Source organism: Bos javanicus, chromosome 15 (genome assembly GCF_032452875.1).
Source record: "Bos javanicus breed banteng chromosome 15, ARS-OSU_banteng_1.0, whole genome shotgun sequence".
In the NCBI taxonomy this organism is placed as follows: Eukaryota; Metazoa; Chordata; class Mammalia; order Artiodactyla; family Bovidae; genus Bos; species Bos javanicus.
In genome coordinates, this window is record NC_083882.1 from 73,780,458 (window position 1) to 73,796,527 (window position 16,070).

Below are 16,070 nucleotides of genomic sequence, written 5' to 3' on the forward strand. Positions count from 1 at the left end.
GTGTACAGTAAATGTTTGTTAGAGAAGTGAAGTGTGGCCTTTGCCTTCCTGCATAGATTGGATGAACATATCTAGCAATTACAAAATCTTCTGTTTCCTTCTCAGTGGTATATTATATATGAAAAAACGGTGTCTAAGAGAAAGAAGCAAGCTAGACCTCAAAGGGGGATGTTGCGACCTTCACTTCTGTAAGTTTAGAAAATTAGTTTCATCTCTCCTACCAGGAATCGTGGGGCTTTAAGGAACTTAATTTCCCATTTACCTACTCAGAAGAGGCTGACTTAAACCAGATGGCCACTGTGTTCATTTACAGTGGGGCTACACCTCTCTGGTGCCCAGGAGCCTTATGTCTCTCTGGCATCAGGTACTCACACATGAACTGAGATTGTTTGATAAACTCAGAATCAACAAAAATAAAACTGAGTAGTGATAAAGGGGTGTTTTTTTTCAGCTTACAGAGACTGACACTATACCAGTATGCCTCCTTAATGACTGTAATACTCATGACTACCAAACTAGAATCTTTTCCTAGGACAGTTCAGAATAAAACCCAACCAGAAGCTTACTGTGTGTCCCTTCATTTTCTGAATACGTCATTGCTTGAGGCAGGTAACCTAGTATTTAAGTTTCTTTAGTTCCATGTTTCCCCCATAGTCCATTCCATCCCCCATTCTTGGAACACTGCACAGTTGCCCTGTTGCCAGGTCCCTTTAGCGCTCTGCACACTGTCTCTTAGGGTGCGTTTTTATAGGGTGTTTTTAGGGTGTTATAGGGTGTTTTTAGGTTTTTAGGGTGTAATTATAGTATGGTGATGAGTCTTAACTAGTTCTACTCTTAGATACTAACGTTTTTTGTTTTTTTTAAAAACCATGTCTGAATTCTGGGAGTACATTCTTCTTTTCTATAGATACTGACAAGTCCACAGGGACCACAGTCATGGTATAAGTTACCACGTTTATACCAGCAAGCTTCGTATAGTGTGGTTAGGAGAAAGATTCTATATTTTAATTTAAATAGTGTGGTATAGTAAAAGTCAAGCATAGACGTTAAAAGTTTTTTTAAAACTCTGTTTTTGGAGGGAAATAAATGCAAATAGTTAAGCCCTCTCCAGTAACCATAAATTATTATGATAGTTACTACCTTTTTGTGATACTTTATAATTTACAAAGTGTTATATGCTATGTATTAACTTTGTGAAATAGATATTATTAGCTCATCTTCTGGGTGAGAAAACTGAGACTCAGAGAAGTTAGGTACCTTGCCTCACATCTTTAGCAGGTGGTGTATAACTAAAACTCATCCTTGGCCCTTCTGCTGTCAAACCTGCGTCATTTGCCTGTGGTTCTCAGACAGAGGGGGTTGATAGATTAGAACTTTATTTTTTAATTTGTAAGGTCATTTTTGAGGAAAACTAGCATTTGCTGTTACCATTATTTTATATATATAATATAAAAACATTTTAATGTCAAAAAAGTACAAAGACCATGTTAGAATAAAGATGGTCTTCCTCAAAAATGGACAGTTGGCAGCTTTACACCAACAAATGTATCTGGACATAAGTGTGTGTGTATATGTACTGTAACTTTAGATATATTTTCTTTTTTCGTTATTATTTTTTTATTGATTCTTTTTTTTATCTAACCATACCAAACGGTATGTGGGATCTTAGTTTTCTGACCAGGGCTCGAACCTGTGCCCCCTGAGGTGGACGTGTAAAGTCCTAAACACTGGACCGCCAGGGAAGCCCTGTGCATGTTCTTTTTTGTTTCTCATTTTGCTAAGGATTGGTGAAAATTGTGTCACTGATTAACCTTTGCAAAACCATTGCTTTAATACCTCAGTATCTAGTCCTGAACCCCTCCCCCGGTAACCTTATCTGTAGGTTTTGTAGTCAGAGATTTTGTTACCATGTTAAATCTTGCTGTTAAATCTTGGGCAAGTTACTTAATCTTGCTGAGCCTTCCTTATCTCATTAATTTAAAAATAAACCAGAAGAGAGAGGAGGGGGAAAAGCAAGCTTCAGAGTGCTCATGAGTATTTAAATGAAATAACTTAAGGGGAAACATTTGTACCAGGTACTTGTACACACATTGAACTCAGGAAATGTTCATTTCTGGAAACACAGGTATTCCTGTGTTTCTACTGCTTCCTGACTTAGAGGCTGGTTGTGAGCCAAAGTCCTCACAAGTACGTACAGTATCTGCTCAATGTTAACATCAGGAAAGGGGGCCCTGACGTATTTGCGCAAGAATTATTAACAGGAACAATTCCCTACTTGCTTTTCTAGATTGTCTTCTCTGAATTCTCTTCTTTTTACTATCCTAACCCAGCTAAAAGAAGGAAGGGGACCAGTTGTGCAAGTGAATACTCACTATTGTTTTCTTCTCAGAAGTGAATCATTTCCCTCCCTATCATAGTCTTAAGCCTTTTGTGCTTTCTGATTACTAGTTTGAAATTTTATGCTGTTGTTTTATGCATTAAATCTTAAGTCCACAGCTTTATCTTCTGACTTCACAGAAGAGATCACTGCCTTTTTTTAAATTGAAGTATAGTTACTATACAATATCATGTTACAGATGTATAATATAGTGATTCACAATTTTTAAAGGTTTTGCTCCATTTGTAGTTGTTATAAAATACCAGTTACATTCTCCATATTTCACAGTGTATCTTTGTAGCTTATTTTATACTTGTGGCTCAGTAGTCCAGTACAGGAGACGTGGGTTCAGTCCCTGAGTTGGGAAGATCCCCTGGAGAACTAAATGGCAACCAACTCCAGTATTCTTGCCTGGAGAATCCCATGGACAGAGGAGCCTGGCGGACTACAGTCCATGGGGTCACAAAAAAATCAACGCAATTTAGTGACTAAACAGCATAACAACTAATGGTTTGTACCTTTTAACCCGCTGCTCCTATACTGCCCCTCCTGCCTTCCCTCTCCCCACAGGTAACGTCTAGTTAGTTCTCTACATCCGTGAGTCTTTTTGTTGTTATACTCACTAGTTATACATTTGAAATCCCACATACAAGTGATACCATACAGTATTTGCCTTTTCTGTCTGACGCATCTCACTAAGCGTAATGCCCTCCGATCCGTCCATGTCGTGCAGAGAAGACACTGGAACTCAAGACAGAATTGCCCAAGGTCCTGTGGTGGTGGAGTCCTAATTTGAAACCAACTTTGTCTAATTCCAGAGTGTACTTTCTATTTCATGAGACAGAGGAACATATTCTGAAAGGTAGAATGTGCCTGCTTGCCTTTAGAAGCCACAGTCTTACAGTAAAACCTATGGATATTAATCACATAAGACTTTCTGGACATGTTTTGATCCAGACTTTGAAGGAAGGACTTTGTCTTGCTGGTCATCTCTTTGAATATGTGATCTTTACCTCTGTTTATTATCGATCTGCTTCATTTTGCATTTGTCTTTTCAGCTTCTGCTCCCTAAAACTCTTCCTGGAACCTTTCTTCCAAGATTATTAACACTGCTTATCAAACACAGTCACCTTCTTTTAATCACCTTCTGATGGTCCTCTCCCTCTCAGTAGTGTTCCCAGCATTGTCTTGCTTCTGCTTCTGCTCCAGGCATGGGCAGCTGGGTCTCTCCCTGAGTAGCCCGTTCTATTTCTGACCATTCATAAGTCTTTCCTAATACAGAGCTAAAACACGGCTTCTCGTCTCTAGCCCTGACCTCTGAGACTAACAGTCTGTCTCTCTCTAATGTCGTGCTTGCTAAGATGTTTGAAGACGGTTATTGTTCCTGTCTACCAGCCCCCACCCCATGTTTCTGTTCCCTTCAGCTAAATGTCCTCATTTCCTTCTGCTGCTGCTGCTGGTAAGTCATTTCAGTCGTGTCCGACTCTGTGCGACCCCGTAGACGACAGCCCAGCAGGCTCCCCCATCCCTGGGATTCTCCAGGCAAGAACACTGGAGTGGGTTGCCATTTCCTCCTCCAGTGCATGAAAGTGAACAGTGAAAGTGAAGTCACTCGGTTGTGTCCAACTCTTAGCAACCCCATGGACTGCAGCCTACCAGGCTCCTCCGTCCATGGGATTTTCCAGGCAAGATAATTTTTAGTCCCTTCACTATCCTTGAAGTACTCACTCTGGAATCTTTTTAAATCTTCGTAGCAAAATATTTTCAAAGTCTGATCATGTGTGTATGCGGGTATATCAGCTGCTCTTCCTGCTACAGGATCACCTTGATGTTTTCAGTCCTCCCCCGTCTAACATGGTTTTAGGGAGTTTCAGCAAGTCCCTTCTCTGTGAATGTGCTCCACTTTGAGAGTCCCTTCCACGGTGGTGCCCAGACCGTGAGTTTCCAGATTTCCAGTTGTGTCTGCAATGTTGCAAAATTATAGTGGGCTTTTTTTTTTCCTCCTTCTTAGAATCAGAACTATATGCACTTCTCTCTGTTTCTCAGCACTCCTCCTGTCCCTGTGATCCTGGCCAGATTACCTCACAGGGCTCAGTCAGCTGTGAGTTTTCCCAGTACCCTGAGATATAATTCATCCAAGTGAGAAAAGCATGAACTTTTCTGTGGGTGAGCCTCACTGTGGGTGCTCAGAGTCTCTTCACTTCACAACATGTATTCTCCTTTTTCCAGTTTGAAAATGGTACGTGTTGAAGACAAAGAAAAAAACAAGGGTCTCCGTCTCTCTGTTTCCAGTTTACATCACAGCATCTGGCCCACAGGCAGCAAGCCTAACAGTTACTTTTTTCTTCTTCTTGTTCAGTCGCTAAATCGTGTCTGACTCCTTGTGACCCCATGGACTGCAGCACACCAGGCTTCCCTGTGCTTCACTGTCTCCTGGAGTTTGCTCAACCTGCCGAGATCCCTCAGTCGTCCAGACCTCTTTCCGCCTGAATTCTGTATTTGTAGCTGCTTATTGGACAGTGTCTGGAGATGTGTCCATCCTTCTGGCCCAGACCATAGCCCCATGGGGTGTTATATTCTGAGCCCTCAGCACATTGTTAAGCAAGTAACAACAAATGTTTAAATGAAGTAATAAATAAGCGCCTCAGATCCCAACACTATCCTGTTGTCCTGTCCCTATGGCATTGATTTTGCAAATAGCATTACATTCACACATTCTAAAACTTCACATAGTGTAGTAAAATGCTCCCTGTTTCACATCAGACTTTAAAATCTTGAAGTCATCTCTGGATTTATTCTATTTCCCATTATATCCACATAATTACCAAATTCTGTTAATTTTTCTTCACTGAAATTTCCCCATACCTCTTTCCCTTCCCTTTTAAAGATTTCCCCTTTATCCCCAGCCTAAGTCGGTTTCTCGTATGTGCCACTTACAGAGATTGTTGAAACACCTGTCTGTCCTCTGTCTTCCTTCTGTCCTCCACCCCCTAGTTCCTAAGACAGCAACTGATTTACTAATCTAACCTTTGTAACTGTTGTGGCTATCACCTTGTTATTCTTTGCTTAACAAACTAGAGGCTCCCTTTACAATGAATCTTCGTCCAGACTCTCCCAGGCACTCAGTGTCACCCACTTCCCTGAGTATCTTATTCGCTGATGTAAATTTTTTGTTCTAGTTAATTTGAAAGTACTTCCTCACACCTGTTTCTGTGTGTGTGTAAATGGGTGTATACACACCTGCTTTTTTAGTGTCAGCACTCTGGGAGTGCCCTCCCCGGACCTCTATTCTGTCTAAATCCTGCCTCAGGTAGTCTGCTTTCCTGAAAAAAGCATTTCGTGACTACATTCAATTATGTTTTTCCTTTAGGAAAAAAATACTTAAATTGTTCTCTCGTTGTTTAATGTATAGTTTTATGTCTCCAAATTGATTATATTTAATTCCTTAGGATCAGATTCTTTTTGTTCCCAAATACATAGCAGAGAGACAGGCATGTAGTAGGGCCTAAGTAGATTGGTCTGTTTTTCCTAAGGCATAGCACCTTCATGATCTCCCCGTTTCTCACCTTTATTTAGTGTCATTCTTTAGGAACTGCTGTCACCCCAACCCCAGCAGCTTTGAAAAGGCCGAATGGCTGCCAGCAGCAGAAGCCTGCTACTAGTTCTCAGTTCAATACTGATTTCCGTCAGTGAAAGGCCTTTGCCCTAGGAACTTTTTAATGATATATATTACCATATGTTAAGGGCATAGGGAAGTATTAATCTTTGGGACCTGGGGTTACAGAACTTTTTGCAACTAAATGACATGAATGCTTTCTAAATAGTAGTAGTTTTTGAATGGAAATAAGGCTTCCATGTACAGCGTGCATGTGCAGCTCCACCTGTGCACTGGGGAATTAGTTACGTGGTGTCTTCCTTTGACCAAAAGCCACTTTTCTTTAAACCTGTATTCTTGGTCATGGCCAAATCTATCAAAAGTTCTTTTCTGTCCCAGGACCAGGTGCAGGGAATCCCATGGTAGCCAGAGAAGGAAGGAGAGGAAGCTAAAATAACATGAGGAAGACTTGGAGACAACGCTGTTGCTACAAGTCAGCTCCCGGGCAATTCTAATTAAGTTCCTGTTGGAATCCCTATAGCAGTCCTTGGCTGCTGCTTTCCTAGCTTAGGTACTGAGAAGTTCGTGACTCATGTAGCGTATCAGACACTGTGCTAAACACATGACGCCTGCCTTTCCATTGCTTGCCTGTCATCTAGGTGGGCAGTACTTGAACACACAACAAATTTCCAGCAGGACAAGGCAAAAGCAGGAACAGCTGATCCCCAAGGAACCCACAGAACAAATTATTCCTGAGTTCCCATTAATTGCTTCTGTAGCTATTTGCGCCTGCTCTGTGCCAGGAGCAGTTGTGGGCATTTGGAATATAGGAACAAACAAGGTAGAAACTAACACTTAGAACTCTTTGTCAACCCCACATGTATACTACTGACTGCATAATTTTGGCAAGTAACCATTCTTATCTAAATATCCTAAAGGAAAAGACTTTGCCAACTCGTTTGACTTTATGCTTGTTTCAGAACATTAATGATAATATTAAGCGACAGAAACTATCATATTGGTTCGGAAAACTTAGTTACTTGAAAGGACAGCAATAGATTTTGTAGTCACTTGTTAACAAATGGAAGAGCCGTACAGCTTTTCAAAGAAAGAAATGACAGAGATTTCTAGTGGTCTCCTCAGCTTGGCAACAGCCCTGCCCACCTTCCCACTTTCTATTCCAGAAGGTGGAATGGGAGACAGAGATGCCATTGGAGAGCTGAGAGTGACACCGCAGACCTTCTGTGAGAAGGCCTCAAAGCTTTAAGTTGTTTTTAGTAATCGGAATCAGCCTGCTTTCTCAGCCTTCTCAGAGGCTGAAACTGCAGTTCTGAGACGGGTTACTCACTGTGGTTATAGGTCTATTGATAACCGCTATGAGATTCCTGACCTTGGCCTTATGAATGCCATGTTCTAAATTACTGAAAAGCCAGATTACCAACTGAAGATTATTGGGGTACTGGCATAACATAGACTATCAATTTGTGAGCCATCAGCCCCGAGCTCTCAGGTTGTCCACTGGGCACATATCATAGAAGGAAGCATTCCTTTTATTTGTCTCTGTACCCTGTATACTTTTTAGAAGGAGTAGAAAGAACTGTCACAGAACACAGTGTAAGATTCAGCCATTTATTCAAAATAGCAAAAGTTAAGTCGTAAAGAATTTTTCTTTTTAAAGGAAAGCATTCTGTAAAGAAACTCAGACTAATTTTGCCCTAAGCTTTCTTTCTAGTTAGGCATAGAGGGGAGCTTGTAAGGTTGTGAAACCTACAGTGTATAATAATGGAAACATACTGACTGCTCAGGAGAGAGAATTTTCACTAGGCCATTGCACTGAGAAACATCCGTGGGAGTCTTTACATAAGAAACATTAGCAATATAATAAATATCCTGATAGCCATTTTAGGGGGAAATTACACTAGCAAACTGTTATATCTTATATTAGCCATTAGTGAAAATGAAAGCCTTCATGTGGAATTAGGATAATTTTCCACTAAACAAATCATTGTTCAGTTAAGGTAATTAGGCTGTATGGTCTTAACAACTATATTTCATATGCCATTTGAATAAAGCTTGAAGAATCCTATATATTAAATAATATAATAAACTTCATCTTTACCATCTATGTCTTATATCTAGAGCAAGTTGGTCTTTCCCTTCTCCCCCAAAATACACATAAAATAGCCATCTTCATGCTCACTAGTGACAATCTATCTATAACTGCCTACCATCTAGCTTCTGCCACTGTTCTCAATCCAGTTTTTTGTAAAATCTGGATGAGAAAAATGGTATATTATGAATTCTGAAGATGTTGAATGGTATTTTTATGAAGATGGACTACAGAAGTGCCTCTAAGCAGAACCGAAACTTTTCTCAGAAAGCAAGGTTGGAGTCACTCAAGTACTTGAATGACTGCGTAACTTTAAATAACATGCTTGCACTTGAATTTCAGGTACAGTGGTTGAGGAAAGCAATGGTTCTGATGAGATGGAGAATTCAGATGAAACAAAAATGTCAGAAGAGATATTGGCCTTGGTGGATGAATTTCAACAGGCATGGCCCCTGGAAGGCTTTGGAGGAGCACTGGAGATGAAGGGACGGCGTCTGGACTTGCAGGGCATACGAGTACTGAAGAAAGGCTCCCAGGATGGAATAGCCAGAAGTTCTTGCTATGGAGACTGCAGAAGTGAAGATGATGAAGCGACAGAATGGGTATGAGTTTGCCAACTCAGTCCTTACCAATTTGTAGCCCAGGTCCTTGAGAGTGGGTAGGGGGCAGTGCTCCTAATTTGCCAAGTGTAATCCGTTGGGTGTGTGGCACTCGACTCCGTGCCCTAGTCAGCCTTCACGTGAGAATTGTACTGCTGGAAGCATTTCATGTGCCTTAGGTATTGTTGGCTTTTAGAGGAAATGGGTGTGAAACCACGCTCAGAGCCTGCAGGCTGAGAACAGCCTGGTTCACACATCTTGACTTTTAGTTCCCTCTGTATCCTTTAAGGCTCGGTTATTTTGTTTATTTCACTAAACACTTTTCATCTAGACCTTTAAGAATTAAACTGAAGGAAAGAACTTAACTCTTGCCCAGGACTGGTTGTTATTTTTGTTTTTTAATTGGAGGATAATTGCTTTACAATATTGTGTTAGGACTGGTTATTCTTAAAGCCACCAATACGCACAGCCACAGGCAGACATGAAAATTGATCTCATTTGTCCCTAACATGTTTTCATTTCCCAGATCACATTCCAGGTCAAACGTGTAAAGAAACCCAAAGGAGATCATAAGAAAACTTCTGGGAAAAAGGTAGAATCAAGTCAGACAGAAGATGTACATCGTAACCGAGCAAGCCTGGAGATCACTGGCCCAAAGGTGGCGTCTCCTGGGCCACAAGGTAGGTGGGACGTTCAGCGTGCCCGCCTCTTCTTTCCCATTCACTCTTTCAGTTCTCACAAAGGCGTGTGCGTGCCTGCAGGTAGATCACGTGAGAAGGTAATTGAGCCAAGTGAACAGGAAGCCAGTCATTGGTATAAAAAGTTTGTTTTAAACCTTTATTTGGCTTATGTTCTTACCATCTTGAACTTAAATACTCTATTAATGCTTAACTTGACAGCTCAGTTTAATATATTAAAAAACTGTGTTTGAGATCCTTGAGTTCAGACACCAGTTTTGCTATTTAGTTCCTTTGCCTCATTTTTCTTATCTATAAAGTGGGGATAATTGCATCTGTCTTATAGAGTGGTTGTGTGTATTCTATAAGGTTATACATGTAAAGTGCTTTAAATGAACTGAACACATCAGTTCAGTTCAGTCGCTCAGTCGTGTCCAACTCTTTGCGACCCCATGAATCGCAGCACGCCAGGCCTCCCTGTCCATCACCAGCTCCTGGAGTTCACCCAAACTCATGTCCATCCAGTCGGTGATGCCATCCAGCCATCTCATCCTCTGTCGTCCCCTTCTCCTCCTGCCCCCAATCCCTCCTAGCATCAGAGTCTTTTCCAGTGAGTCAACTCTTCACATGAGGTGGCCAAAGTACTGGAGTTTCAGCTTTAGCATCAGTCCTTCCAAATAAATCCCAGGACTGATCTCCTTCAGAATGGACTGGTTGGATCTCCTTGCAGTCCAGGGGACTCTCAAGAGTCTCCTCCAACACCACAGTTCAAAAGCATCAATTCTTGGGCGCTCAGCTTTCTTCACAGTCCAACTCTCGCATCCATACATGACCACAGGAAAAACCATAGCCTTGACTAGACGGACCTTTGTTGCCAAGTAATGTCTCTGCTTTTCAATATGCTATCTAGGTTGGTCATAACTTTCCTTCCAAGGAGTAAGCGTCTTTTAATTTCATGGGTGCAATCACCATCTGCAGTGATTTTGGAGCCCAAAAAAATAAAGTCTGACACTGTTTCCACTGTTTCCCCATCTATTTCCCATGAAGTGATGGGACCAGATGCCATGATCTTCGTTTTCTGAATGTTGAGTTTTAAGCCCACTTTTTCACTCTCCTCTTTCACTTTCATCAAGAGGCTTTTTAGTTCCTCTTCACTTTCTGCCATAAGGGTGGTGTCATCTGCATATCTGAGATTATTGATACTTCTCCCGGCAATCTTGATTCCAGCTTGTGTTTCTTCCAGCCCAGCGTTTCTCATGATGTACTCTGCATAGAAGTTAAATACGCAGGGTGACAGTATACAGCCTTGACGTACTCCTTTTTCTATTTGGAACCAGTCTGTTGTTCCATGTCCAGTTCTGACTCTTGCTTCCTGATCTGCATATAGGTTTCTCAAGAGGCAGGTCAGGTGGTCTGGTATTCCCATCTCTTTCAGAATTTTCCACAGTTTATTGTCATCCACACAGTCAAAGGCTTTGGCATAGTCAATAAAGCAGAAATCGATGTTTTTCTGGAACTCTCTTGCTTTTTCCATGATCCAGCGGATGTTGGATATTTGCTCTCTGGTTCCTCTGCCTTTTCTAAAACCAGCTTGAACATCAGGAAGTTCATGGTTCACGTATTGCTGAAGCCTGGCTTGGAGAATTTTGAGCATTACTTTACTAGCATGTGAGATGAGTGCAATTGTGCGGTAGTTTGAGCATTCTTTGGCATTGCCTTTCTTTGGGATTGGAATGAAAACTGACCTTTTCCAGTCCTGTGGCCACTGCTGAGTTTTCCAGATTTGCTGGCATATTGAGTGCAGCACTTTCACAGCATCATCTTTCAGGATTTGGAATAGCTCAACTGGAATTCCATCCCCTCCACTGGCTTTGTCCGTAGTGATGCTTTTTAAGGCCCACTTGACTTCACATTCCAGGATGTCTGGCTCTAGGTGAGTGATCACACCATCAAGATTATCTTGGTCTTGAAGATCTTTTTGTACAGTTCTGTGTATTCTTGCCACCTCTTTTTAATATCTTCTGCTTCTGTTAGGTCCATACCATTTCTATCTTTTATCAAGCCCATCTTTGCATGAAATGTTCCCTTGGTATCTGTAATTTTCTTGAAGAGATCTCTAGGTCTTTCCCATAGGAAAGACTGAACACATAGGGCTTGATAAATACTATCCAGTAATTTTTTATGTGTTAGATAGCTCTTTAAGTATTAGATAATATTTTGGAACTACTCCCCAGGAAAAAAAAATACATCAAAATTTGGCGTGTACTTTTAGGGTTCATAGTTATCCCAAAGTCTGTCTTTGGACTCCAGGTTCAGGGCCATTGCCATGAGTCCAATTGACTTTCTTTTCCAGCAGTGAAACAGTGGTGGTAGAATTTCTTTAAAAAAAAAAAGAAAGAAAAGAAAATTCTCCTCTCTATTTTTTTTTCTCCTTTTTTAAAAGGATATTTTCACTGTGTTAGATTTGACAATTCAAGATAACTTCATGAAAATGTGTGTAATTTAAATTGTATTTACCAAAGCTGAAAGCAGAGAACACATAATAAAATATAAGGAATAAGGTAATCTTAGCTAAATCTCAGAATGATCTGTGACTTGACAAAAATACTAAGGACACCAAAAAGGACGTTTTGGCATGACTGGAGTTGAAATATGAAGTAGTTTTACTGTTTAAGGAAGATAGCGTGTGTTAGCAGATTATGGGAGAAAGTGGCACGTACTCTGATAAGTCTGTGCGGTAGCGAGGGAAAAGATACTCAAACTACAAAACACGCCATAGCAGTGAGACTTCCAGTGGTTTAAATAGTAAACGTGATAAATACATTAAAGAGGAAATTTAAATGGGTAGTTATATACTTCGGAGGTGAAAAAGGACTTTCTAAAGCACAGAGAAAAAGAAAAAAGTAATTCTGGCATCAGAAAGCACTACAAAATAGACAAAGAATTGAAACAGTATTTTTTGCAGAATATTTATATATTTTTACAGAATACATGATAAGCAAAGGATATCAGTGTCATTTAAGGAGCGCCTCCAAATCAATAGAAAAAAATAACAGCATTTCAGTAAAATATGTGCACGGTACATAGGCAGTTCACCAAATACACAAAACACACTCACACACATAAACACACATGGCCGCTTAGCATGGTAACATGTTTAGCGTCTCGAGCAGACAAGGAAATGCAGACGTAAAATGTAACATGCCAGTTCTGCTTGTCAGACTGTCTTTGTGTAATACACGGCGAGATTTAGTAAAATGAATTTGGGGATAGTTTGACTAGATACGTCAGAAAATTTTTAAATATACCAACAGCTCTACTTCTAGTAATTTACCCTAAATAATCTTATAAGCATATTGAAAAGCAGAGACATTACTTTGCCAACAAAGGTCCGTCTAGTCAAGGCTATGGTTTTTCCAGTGGTCATGTATAGATGTGAGAGTTGGACCGTGAAGAAGGCTGAGTGCCCAAGAATTGATGCTTTTGAACTGTGGTGTTGGAGAAGACTCTTGAGAGTCCCTTGGACTGCAAGGAGATCCAACCAGTCCATTCTGAAGGAGATCAGCCCTGGGTGTTCTTTGGAAGGACTGATGCTGAAGCTGAAACTCCAGTACTTTGGCCACCTCATGCGAAGAGTTGACTCATTGGAAAAGACTCTGATGCTGGGAGGGATTGGGGGCAGGAGGAGAAGGGGACGACAGAGGATGAGATGGCTGGATGGCATCACCGACTCGATGGACGTGAGTCTGAGTGAACTCCGGGAGTTGGTGATGGACAGGGAGGCCTGGCGTGCTGCAGTTCATGGGGTCGAAAAGAGTCGGACACGACTGTGCGACTGAACAACTGAACTGAATCTTATAAGTGCAACAGATAGACATATAAAGATACTGATCATCACGCTGCTTATCATAATAAAAATCTGAAAAATATCTAAATGATGACAGTTGCCTAAGTAAACTACAGCGTGTTCTTGCCCTGTACTTGCAACCAAGGTGTCTGTAATTTAGTAAGTGAACAAAAGCACTTTATAAAGTAGCATATATTGAAGGTACCTCAATTTTACACTAAAACGTCATAAATGATCATTCCGTTTTTTAAATTTCTTAAAATAAGCCTATATTACTTTTACAAAAACAAACTAAAAATTTCTTGTAAAAGTGAAAATTAAAGCTCAGTATGGTTGAGAGGATAGGAGAGCACTTAGGCAGTTTTAAGTGGATTCAAATAGGTGGGGCTGGGTAGGGCACTGAATATACTTGCAAAGAAGATCATAGAACTATTTACTTTCACTCATGTCCAGAGTTCTAGTGTGGAAGAGGTAAGAGAAGACTGCAGAGGTTCAGTATCCCGGTTTTCAACCAAGTACATATTTTGTCCACTGCCAAGTGATGAGATTTGTGATAAATCCTGACGTGGTGGTAAAGCAAATTATTAAACCAGTCCTTTGTGAGCCCATGGGGGAAGAGTCTCAGAGATCATTGAGGGTCGTTGTAGATTTTCTAAGAATTAATAAAACTGATAATGCATAACTGACTTTATTTCCCACTTTGGTGAGGCCTGCTAGACTAGAACACCAGGGAAGTGCCATATACATAACGGAACTGGATTTAAGCAAAGCACTTAACAGAGTGTCTTATGACATCCTTGAGAGCAGTGTGGCGAGAGATGGGCTTAAAGGCTCCCCAATGCCTGCAGCGTGAAGACCACACTTTCTAGGGTGGTGCACAAGACCATTTACAACCCAGCCTCTGTCTCCCCTTCAGCACCATTCCCTGAACCAATCATGCTCTTGTTTTACCTCCTTGTTTTTGCGCATGCTCTTCCCTCCACCTAGGAGGCACTGCTGCCACCTCCGTGGTGCTAAGATGTTACTCATCCTTAAACCTCAAACTCCAGTGCCATCTCTTCCTTGGTGCATTCAGGCAGCATCAGCTTCTTTCTCCTCTGTCCAGCTGCTCTCTCTTTCTCCTCTGTCCAGCTGCTCTCTCTTTCTCCTCTGTCCAGCTGCTCTCTCTTTCTCCTCTGTCCAGCTGCTCTCTGCCCTCACTGTGGCACTTACCCTGTTGTGCTTCAATAATTTGTGTTTACCTTCCTCGCTAGAATGTGAGCTCAAGGGCAGGCCCTTTTATTGTTCCTCTCTGTATCCCTAGTGTCTTAATACAGTTCCCACTCCCATATAATAGCTGCTCAATAAATACGGCATCACTGGCTCAGTGGACATGAGTTTGGGCAAGCTCCAGGAGATGGTGAAGGACAGGGAAGCCTGGCGTGTTGCAGTCTGTGGGGCTGCAGAGAGTCAAACATGACTGAGCAACTGGACAACAACAAAATATTTTCCAAGCGAATTTCTTAAACAGAAAGGGAAAATAAGTTGTATTGTGAAATTTATGGTTTAATTCTCTTGGTATTTATTTAAACAGGGTTCATTTGAAACTCTTCCAAACCTTTTTTTTCTCTTTTATTAAAATCTAAATCTAAAGCCCCTGCCTCTCTCTTAAAAGTTTTCTATTGTTGGTAAATTCCTACAGTATAAAAAGAGCTATACATTACCAAAGTTTTCCTTCCTATCCATTCCATTGGAATTTTTCAGAAGAATCCTTCCCAGATAAGACTTAGGTCTGCTCTTTTCTTGGGGGTTTATCTAAGTAAAGAGCCTACACCCAAAAGGTGGTACCTTTGAAGGGTATCAGTAAACAGAGCCTTAAAGGCCCAGGAAAGCTTTAAATAGCATGACTGGTAGCGTGCGCGTTATAGTCGAGCAGACCTGGATCTGAATTGCAGTGCTGCCACCTAGTGGCCGGTGACCCTGGGCAGATCACTTGATTTCCCTTGAGCCTCCATTTTCTCATTCGAGAAACAAGGATTAAAACCTGCCTCCTGAGGTTACAGAGGAAAAGCATTTAGCACAGGACCTGACACACAGCACAGTAAGTGCACTGGAAATAAATAACCTTTCATTGCCTTCATCATTCTGCATCGTACTGCTTTCCTTTACAACAGGGGTTCTCCGCCAGGAGTGGCGTTGCCCTCCCAGGGAACACCCGACGGTATCTGGAGACACTGTTGGTGTCATGCCTCAGGGAAGGTCCCGCTCACCTCTGGTGTGTAGAGGCTGGGGATGCTGTGAGACATCCTCTCAGTGTCAGCAGTGCCGGGTTAAGAAACCTGCTTTAGACCGTAGGCTTCTCCTGACCTAGAGTTGTCTTTATAGAATCAAAGTGTAGAAAGGTGAAATTAAGTTTGGTAAAATGTTAATACTGAAAAGTATTTTAACCCTCATCTCAGTCTTAAATCCAGTGAAGGACTCGTTCATTTTTACTTCATCATCTTATCTTTGAAAACAAGACTTTCCTCAATGATGACAGTTACTCCCATCGCTGCGAATGACAAAGACTTTTGTTCGTTGTGTAAGTGGTGGAAATTCTAGACTAGAAGGATGACTGGCACCTGCGATACACCAGTCTGAGTGAAGTAACCACCAGGGCGTAAGGCACTGTTTGTGTCTTTGGGTCTTTGCCATTGTGTTGACAGATAATGTACTTTCCTTCCAGGAAAAAAGCGTGACTACCAGAGTCTGGGGTGGCCCAGCCCGGACGAGTGCCTCAAGCTGCGCTGGGTAGAGCTGACAGCCATCGTGAGTACCTGGCTTGCAGTTTCTTCAAAAAACATTGAGTGAGTATCTTAAAGCTCTCCCGCTTTCATGGCATCTGTG

The 16,070-nt window shown here is 41.4% G+C and overlaps 1 protein-coding gene across 6 annotated transcripts in view; it reads left to right on the top strand.

Annotated features, from left to right (window-relative positions):
- The window catches only part of TTC17 (tetratricopeptide repeat domain 17), a 137,150-nt gene that overhangs the window by 78,686 nt on the left and 42,394 nt on the right, over positions 1-16,070 (top strand). For all 6 annotated transcript variants that reach the window (XM_061381182.1, XM_061381183.1, XM_061381184.1 and 3 more), the window contains 3 exons: positions 8,425-8,684; positions 9,208-9,361; positions 15,910-16,030. In XM_061381182.1, coding sequence (XP_061237166.1) covers positions 8,425-8,684; positions 9,208-9,361; positions 15,910-16,030 — 535 coding nt within the window. The remainder of the gene's footprint in view (positions 1-8,424; positions 8,685-9,207; positions 9,362-15,909; positions 16,031-16,070) is intronic.